Here is a 9,197-nt window from a genome sequence, read left to right as displayed (position 1 = left end):
ATGTGTTTAGTTGATTGTTCGACTCCTGCAAAAGACATATGTAAATAATGTGGAGCTTACATAATCTATGAGTTAGGTAGCTTGTAGTCTAAGATAGAGCAATGCTCATGTATCAAACATAAGTTCGATTACTTGAACCTAGTTCATAAATCAAATATTTTCTAACATGCGTAGCTGGTAGGAAAACTTGGAAGGCATGTCATCTCCAAAATTTAAACCTAAAACATGAATTAAAGTAACGACCCGTGGATCTGATGATTTTTACCCTAAATTTGAAACTTTTTTCGTTGCCATCCTTGAAAAAATTTGTTCTAAACTTAAACTCTGTAAATTTTGAAACTCTTCAATCAACTCCTTTCAAAGATTTTTTGTTTTTCCAAATACCATCTTATATTGATTTGATTGGGGAAGTATTTTTCCAAGAAATGTTATAAAGAAAAGAGGGACAACTATGTTTTGCACAAATAACAAATTTGCTAATGATTAGCATAAAATCTATAGAGATTTGGATAATATAATGGATAAGACTTTGTATCTTATAGTATTTTCGTATTGATTGGATCAGATCACTCACATTAGTTTGAATCAGTACAGCCAAGAATATTTGTGTCAATTATCCCATAAAGCAAAGCATATGGAAAAAGTGCAATATTCTTTTCTTTTATACTTTCCATTTTTTCTCCTCTTTTCTTTTTTTCCTTAACTTGGAATCAAAGTGTAATAACATGTAGTTAGATCAATAATGTGGGTTTTGAATCTCTCCGATGGGATTTTTCTTGAGAAGAAAATTTTGTTTCAAATATATTTACCTAAATTCATTTTCTCATTGAATTTATTTGGATATTTCAATTAGTCTTGAAGCTTGTTCGAATTACCTTATGGAATCATATCTCTCTCTCTTTCTTGCCCTTTTTCTTTATCTTTTTATTTTATGTGAGATGTACAATCTAAGAATGGCTTCTCTGTATTAAAATTTAAAATTATGTCCCTCGCAACCTTGATTTTTTATCCTCGACTTTTGTTCATTTTAGTCATACTTTCAAAACGTCTATTTAATCCTTGTATCTAAAAAATAGACTAATTTAGTCTTTGTTTAATTTTATACACAATAAATACACAATGAAAACTCTTTGATACAAATTTAAGACTACATTTCAAAAAATCTAGTAAGTGAAGTGTCATATTAAAATTATAATCGAAAGAAATAAGATCAAAATAATTACTTTTTATAAGTAGAGAAAACCATTTTTTGAAAGCATGGAGACTAAAATGTACAAAAATTAAAATTACAATGTTTTGAAAGTAAAAGAGCAAAATGAATCAAAGCCCAAGTTCCACAAACCAAATATATTTGAACCTAAATTGTAAAAGAAAGAAAAAGTAATATATATACATGTCATGGTAAAATGCATACACATTCACTTTCAAAATGGACCAACTCTTGCAAGTTCCACTGGAAAAATGAAGATTACAGAGAAAAAAGCAATATACATGGCTGCAATTCAGTTCACATGCAATAGAATGATGGATACATTTAAAAAATAAAGAACAAACTGCTTTATTACCATTACCACTACAAATTGCAAGTATTTCATGCGAAAAAACCAAACAAAATTAGGGGGAGAGACTACATTTTTTTTTTCTTTTTGCAAAATAAGACTCTACAAATTGGAACTGAGGAAGAAACGCAACCAATCCAGGAATTACCACAATATAGAGCTGATTATGCAAAAGCAACTGTCAATTTTCTTCAACTTAATTGTCTGCTTTTTCCATTTTCTCATTTTTCCTAGTTCTTGATCACCTACCATTTATAATATGCGGCGCATCAAATTGTATTCCTCGTTTGCGATCGGAGCGTCATCTGTTTCTACTGGAACAGAATTTTGGTTTCCATTCATCACCTCACCTCTAACTCGCCCAACACCCAACAATGACTATTAAGAACCTCAATGGTGAGATATAGCCTCCCAAATTCATACTACCCGCTTTGGATCCCGAGCTGCCGCAATATGGTCCTACAAGATAGCATGAAAGTTAGTGGAAAAAAATTTACTGGTAAAATAGGATTCCTTAGCCCCTTGTATTTTAAAAGCTTTCTACAGATAGATGAGATGATATTGATCTAGAGCAAGTATTTGATACCCCTATAATGGAAGTTGACTTCCTCAACCTCTGTTCCTTTAAGTCAAACTTTCCATCTTACATTAGCCAGTGAAATCTCAAACTTGGTATGAAGAGAATTATTAAAATTCAAACAGGAACTGAGGATCGGATTATCCATGAAAATAGGAAATCTTCACTGTTCCCTTCACTACCATTCAATTTCAGACAGTAAGATTTGGGGCTCAGCCTCAACCACAGGCAAAAGAAAAAAATTACAAATTGTTGAGCACTTCAGCACTTTTGTTGCATACCAAGGCGCCAAAAGAAACAATCGTCAAGTAACATGGATCGCCAGAAAGCATCTATAGGTGCACTCAGAGGATCATGGATCGCCAGAAAGCATCTAGGACTTCGGTCTCTTCCTTGGGCAGGATAATCTACTACTTTTATTACATACCGAGAATTGCATTTTGTGGTCGAAGTCTTGACTTATTCCATAAAGCACCCCTATCTATCTTAAACTCAAATATAGTGCATGTGACACCATATTTGAATTTGAGGTTTGATCTTAGAGATTATTGGTTGACATGTTATTCCATTTTTCAGGGGCTCTAATCAGGAGAAGCTCTTCTTTTGGATTAGAATGTATACTTCTCTTGTTTAATAACATGTAGTCTGATATAATTGTGGCTATCTATAATAGTTATATGCATAAAAAATCTCTCCCCACTAAGTTGTGGCAAAAGGACAATGCATATATGAGGTGTAGGTAGAGTAAAAATTATTAACAAAATAAAATACTAACATATAATTCCAATAGGAGTTAATACCACAAGCTATAGAAGAAAGGATTCACCAGAGTAGTAGCTAGATGCCTCACCTCTATTTTTAGAGAGGGATTTAAAACACTATGGTTGGTTAGAATTTTGGTTACTCTCTGGGACAGTATATATTTGGTCGGAAGTGTAAGTATAGCAAGGTCTTTTTTTTCCCTTAACTATAGAAATTACAATCACGGGGGGTCAGAGGTTTGGATTTCAATAATTGAGCCTCACTTAACTTGATATTTGTAAATATTCCAGTTTCGTATAGCTGTTTGAGGGATGGGTCTTTTCCCTTTTTTCTTGGAAGTGAAGTTAGCTTCTTCTGGATACTTCCTTTTCAGCAGATTTATTTTGTACCTTCATCCTTCTCAATGTAGAAACTCTGTTAGCTCCCCCTGGATACACTAGTTTTCTTCTATTCAACTTTTTTTTTTTTTTGACTCAACATCTTGTCACTGCGTCAACACTTGCCTATTCAACTTTTTATTTAATATTTAAGACTTTGAGTCTCGAAATCCTGATTCATATTAGATTTTTAGGTTCAAATTTAAATCTGGTAGGACTTCTAGCGAGAATGGTTAAATAAATTTTAATTAGTTATGGAGTAGGAATGTTGTGTGCTAAGATTAGTGGATTCGGGTCAATCGAATCTAATAGTTATCTAAGATGATAGGGTGAATTCTTTTTTTTTTTAATATCCGTGAGTATTTGGGCTAGCTTGCATGTACCTGATACAACCACGTCTAACCCTACAACATTTGGTTGCCAAAGTAACTCGTTGGATATTAAATCCTAGGTAGGTGGCCACCATGGTTTGAACTCATCCCCTCTAAGTCCTTTACAACTTACATTGACCCTCATTGACCATTAAGTCGAACCTTTTTTTTTTGTTTTGATATCCGTGTGTCCGGACCCAGCTTACGCACAACTCGACTATTCACGGGTCAACCACCTGACCCTACTACGTTTGGTTGACAAGGAAACTCGTAGGATATTAAATCCTAGATAGGTGGCCACCATGGTTTGAATCCATTCCCTCTAAGTTCTTTACTATTTACATTGGCCTTCATTGACCACTTGGATCATCCCATGATGGTTACTAGGCCGAACCATGAACCATGATGGTTGATGATATGGTGAATTCTTTCATTTCCATTTCTATGTTTCTCTCTTTTCAGTTCTAACTCCAATGGCCACTAAACTCTCAAAGTTTTAGCACTAAATATATTGCCATATTTCTCTAACCACCGTTCAGAAGATCGCCATAAAAACTAAAGCAGTATCATAATGCACAGTTAGGAAAATTTAGAGTTAGATGAAACTAAACTTACCGAGATAAAATCAAAAGCTCTGGTCTCTTCTTTCTTTGAACTATTCATCATGGAGCTAGGCGCTTGTGTTGGAAGATTTGGATGGAATATGTCAGGAAGGGGTGCAGTTCCTCCATTAACCGCACCACCACCACTTGATTGGAGATTGGGGTTCCCAAACTGTTGGTAATTAGACATGGCTGATAGTAATTGTTGTTGAGCAAAGAAGTTTCCCGTGGGAGCATAACCCATTGGCTGAGAAGAAAAGGCTGTACTGAACATTGTGCTGGGAGGAAGATAAGCCATTCCAGGGAGAAAGGTAGCATTCATATTTGCCCCAACCATTGGTGAACTGTACATGCCATTTAAAGAATCTTGAGGAATCTGATACTGATGGTTGGGTTGGCTAGAAACTGAGAATGAAGATGCAGATAGTGAATCCTTAGAATCTTCCTTATCTTTACTCTTCAAGGCATCTTCATGGACGGACAAACCACTCATTAAGTCATTAACATCCTTCCTTGCATGTTCTTGTAATGCAGGTTCAGAACTTGATCCAAAAATATCAAAACCTCCAGGATCATTTTTCTTCTCCGAGACCGGCTTTTTATTTTCATTAGTAACATGATTACTATCAACATTCATCCCAGAAAACAGATCATCTGTATGTTCTCTAGTTTCAGTAGTGTGAAACGAGACATCTGAAAAGGGGTCGTCATCATTCTTTAGTTCACTGGTGCTAGTAACAGTGTTCAGGCCATCTCCAAATAAGTCGTCTACTAATGGAGTACTCGACGGATTAATACTAATATTTTTACTGTTTTCCACCTCTTGGGAATTTTTTGTTCCACCGTAATCATCTGCATCACTGGTGTCAATTAAGTCTGGCATCTGAATAGTGGAACTGGTGTTGCTTGGGAGGGACTTCTCTGAATCATTCATGGGGGGGACTCCTTTCCCTCCATCTAAAAGAGGGATAACCTGCCCAAAGAGGCAAGGAACTAAATTATAATTCAATTTCAGGATAAGACCTCGAAGTTGAGCTTACATTATTTCCTGCTCCATCATACTTCTTTCAAGCAATAGTAATAAAATTATACTGTATTCAAGGACAAACATCCAAATGATGAATTTATTCAGCAACTGCGTCAACTATCAAGCAGTTGCTTCCTCCAAATCTTAGAGAAAATAGAAGCAAAGTAAATAACATCATAACAAATTATATAGTATTCAAGAAAAAGCATCCTAATGACGGCTTTACTCAGCAGTTCATCAAACAGTCGCTTCCTTATTCAGATCTTATAGAAGCAAAGTAAAACAACATCGTAACAGCAAAAATTGTTATAAGAAGGTTTATGAATATAATGACAAAAGGAGTACCTACGACTCACATAAATTATGATATTATTCTTTGCAAAAAAAAAAAGAAAAAAAATTTATGATGTTATAATAAGTCTTAAATCTCCAAAGGGTAAAGTAAGAAGGAAAAGTTAATTCTGATGCGATCTTTCTCTTAAACCAAAAAAAAAAAAAACCCTCCCGTACCATTTTATGGAGAAAGTCACAAAAAGGAAAATGGCAAAACAAGCATGTACATTATATTTTTGCAGGTAAACTGATGATTTACCTTGCTAGCCTTCTCCCTTAGAGACGCTTGGGGAGATTCAGAACATCCAATCACTGCATCTTGATTTTCACTGAAATAAGATGTCACGATCGAAAAATGATCATCGTCATCTTTCCTCACAATAGACTCAAGGATGCAGAGAGCTTTGAAACGAACCTGAAAAATGAAACTCTCATGAAAAACAGATTGAGTTTGAAATCAATATGCAAATATCAACTTTCATTATCTTAATCCAAAACAGAAAGCCAGGCTTTGCTCATATAATATCATAGAAAAGAATATTAACAGCAAGAACATGCCTGCCATGATGGGGATGTAAGCTTTGATTCAAGAGCATAGCTCAGCGCCAATGCATCTAACTTTGCAGCTTCTACAAAAAATGCCTGAATAGCATCTCGAGTTGGTTGTAAGCGCACACCACCTGATGTTGCAATGGTATCCAGTAACCTCTCCTCTCGAGTTTTGCTCTCTGAAAATCCAGAACTCAGGCTCCCATTAGTAGGTTCCACCTTACTTACCCTAGAATCCTGGTTCCAAGTTCCACTAGTTGTACTCCTTGATGTGCCCAAACTACCATGAGTCTCACGGCCATATTCAACTGGTTCGTACCTATTATCATACTCCATTTCAGTAGTCAATGACCTCTGAAGGTTGGGACCCCTGTGACTACTAGCACCATTCTTTCTTGACGAATGTCCTTGTGTAAAATTACTTAGTCCTTGCTTTATAGATGCACTTCCTAGACCAACTACCTCCCTAAGAAATGACTTCTTATCTTCTGATGGCACTTCATAATTTGAATTCCCAAAACCTTGAATTCGACTGTTAAGATTCTCAGATGGTGCAGGCTTGTTGTCCTCTTCAGAAAAGATAGCGGAAATGGCTTCATGAGCAGTATCCCTCACAGCTTTATTAAGTGCATCACCTTTAAGGGGGTCCAATTGTCCCTTGTAATGAAATAACTGGCGGACAGCCACGGAGTGTCTCTGCATTTCCCTTCTGAATTCCACACCAGATTTTCCAACTGCATACTTTATCAACCTAAGAGCCTGTGGTAAAATCAAGCACAAATCCAAATTTTTCAAAATTAAACCACAGACTGGAACTCATGGAATGTTTTCAAAACTGTAGCACACGTCAGCTATCTAATAAATTATCGAAAAATTCAAAGCAATCATTGAACTGAAACAATTCCAAGATCTAATCGTGTTTCCCAGTCTACAATGGTATATCATAAAAGGGACAAGGAAAACAAAACAGACCAAGCAAATAACAATTAACGAAAACTACAGATTACACGATCAAAAATTCTGAGTTTCGAAAGAACACAGGTAAAAAAGGGATAATGGATGTGGGTGAATCTTGTGTTCATTACTGATTATTCTATCAACAGCTGAACAAAATCAAAACCGAACCAATCCCGAACTAAGATCAAACCAAATTCTCGAAGTAGGAAGCTCGACAACATAACCCAAAAGTGAATTACTTGACTTTGCCGTGCTTTCTAAGACCACCAAAGCATCAGAGAACAGAAAACCTATAGTCCTAAACCAATTAAGTCCCAAATTAAAACGAGAGGAATCAGAACAAGCAAGAAAAAGATATAAACACCTTCTGTTTGACAATCGGGCTCTTATGTTCAAGCCTCTTCCAGATAAACTCCGAGAACTCCTTGACAATACTGACATGCGAAGATCTCAACACTTCACAAATCTCTTCCAATTTGTACACCGGCGTGACCTTGTCCTCATCCGAGGTCGCCGTATCAATCATCCGCGACCTCCAGTACGACTCTACAGCTCTCCGACTCGAATCCATATTGACCAATTAAATCACCAACTCCACACCGAACAAGCGCTTCAAACCCGATCCACTCGAAACAATCCCCCGATCCGAATCCCAGAAACCCAAAGAAATGCGAAGTTCTTTAGGGGGGAAAAACCTCAGTCAATGCTTGCCTTATCCTCCAAGCAGTCTCACCACGCAAGCCTAATCAGATTCGTGGGAATAAAAAATTGCAGCTCCTCAATTCAGCCGATCTTCGTCTGCAAATCCAAAGGGGTTGATCTGAAGCCAAATTGGGTATCAGAATTGAGGGTCTTACAATCTGAAGAGGGGAAAAATGGCAAGAATTGGAGGATTTTTGGCTTCACCAGGTCCGCGCGGGTGACCACACGTCGGCCCACTGCTGGGATTTCACGTTTTCAATGCCACCTGCAATAGTTTTTGCTTTACCTTCTGTTCTTCTAGATTTTTCTTTTTGAAATAAAAATGAAATCTTTTTTGCCTTCGATTTTTCGTCTCCTTTTTTTTCTTCTTTCTTAATCCTTCTGATGCAATTGGAGCTTTGTTTGTTTGTGGGCTGGGAATGGCGATCAGCGATCAAACATTTGGGGATGCACTCTTAATTTTTTTCTTTTTCGATCAAATAAAATTATTAATTTTTCACGAATATCTAATTTAGGGGGTTTCTTATTACTATTTTTTATTTTATTTTTTTTAGTTTTAATAATTTTGATGAATAAAACCTAACTAAATAGTTGTGCTATATGAAGGTACATTTTTTAGGTTAAAAAGTAAATATAATTAATTGGGGAAAGTGAAGAGAAAGTAAATGAACGTTGGCCCCAATCCTATGCTAGCCAATATTAATTTGCACAACCAAACATTGTTGGAAGTTTAGTGAATTCATTTATATTAAAAAAAATGATCAATTTCAAAAGGTTCAATTTTGTTTATGCTGAATTCTATAAGGTTTGAGATACGTCTGAGTGACTAGTCGAATTGAGTGGAGCGACAAACACTATGATGCTAGTTAGTCAAATTTCTAAATCCTTAGATCCGTTCCAAACACAATTACATACTTGATTGGGTGTCGTAATTGCGTATTTATAAGGATTAGGTCGGAATCTTTTCGTTACAGCAGCTATTAATTTGTCACTAAATTGTTGAATTATTTTGAACTGTATTTTTAGGCCGTTGGATTCATCCACTCGAGCTTGTCAAGCTAAGGTATCCTTATCTTGCTTGAAACTTCAAGTGTCTTCCATCGAGCTCCGCAGGTCGGCACCATTAGATCGATTGTGGAGCATAGTTTTCAGCCCACGTGGCGTATCGTAGTTTCACCTCCAAACAAATTTTAACTACACGCTTTTAATTTTATCAAATTAAATAATAGTTTGAATCATTGATACAATTATTTTTAATACAACATGTAGGAGTGGGGGATCGAACTCACAGTCTCTTAGTTTGAGATATATGCCAATTATCTTATCGTTGAGCTATGCTCCTTTTGGTATTGATGCAATTAATATGTTTTCAATAAAAAAA

The 9,197-nt window shown here is 36.0% G+C and overlaps 1 protein-coding gene across 1 annotated transcript; it reads right to left on the bottom strand.

The window, feature by feature from the left end:
• Nucleotides 1-1,542: 1,542 nt before the first annotated feature.
• Nucleotides 1,543-8,224, bottom strand: LOC111021032 (ENTH/VHS family protein). The gene is made up of 5 exons (XM_022297864.2): nt 7,479-8,224; nt 6,167-6,916; nt 5,868-6,023; nt 4,262-5,221; nt 1,543-2,018 (listed from the first exon to the last, which is right to left on the bottom strand). Exons 1-5 carry the CDS (start codon nt 7,683-7,685, stop codon nt 1,977-1,979), a joined length of 2,115 nt encoding a protein of 704 aa, XP_022153556.1. The 5' UTR covers nt 7,686-8,224; the 3' UTR covers nt 1,543-1,976.
• Nucleotides 8,225-9,197: the final 973 nt, after the last annotated feature.

The sequence above is a fragment of the Momordica charantia genome (assembly GCF_013281855.1).
Source record: "Momordica charantia cultivar OHB3-1 chromosome 8 unlocalized genomic scaffold, Mcharantia_2.0 BLBB01000008.1, whole genome shotgun sequence".
Taxonomy (NCBI): domain Eukaryota; kingdom Viridiplantae; phylum Streptophyta; class Magnoliopsida; order Cucurbitales; family Cucurbitaceae; genus Momordica; species Momordica charantia.
Note: the sequence above shows the minus strand (reverse complement) of the source record. Positions and strands in the feature narration are given on the sequence as shown.

Excerpts from the sequence above, each read along its gene's own strand:
- LOC111021032 (XM_022297864.2), bottom strand. The coding sequence starts at position 7,685 with ATGGATTCGAGTCGGAGAGCTGTAGAGTCGTACTGGAGGTCGCGGATG. Across the intron at positions 6,024-6,166 it reads TTACATCCCCATCATGGCAG|GTTCGTTTCAAAGCTCTCTG; the intron begins GCATGTTCTTGC and ends TTCATTTTTCAG. Across the intron at positions 2,019-4,261 it reads GAGCTTTTGATTTTATCTCG|GACCATATTGCGGCAGCTCG; the intron begins GTAAGTTTAGTT and ends GCTATCTTGTAG.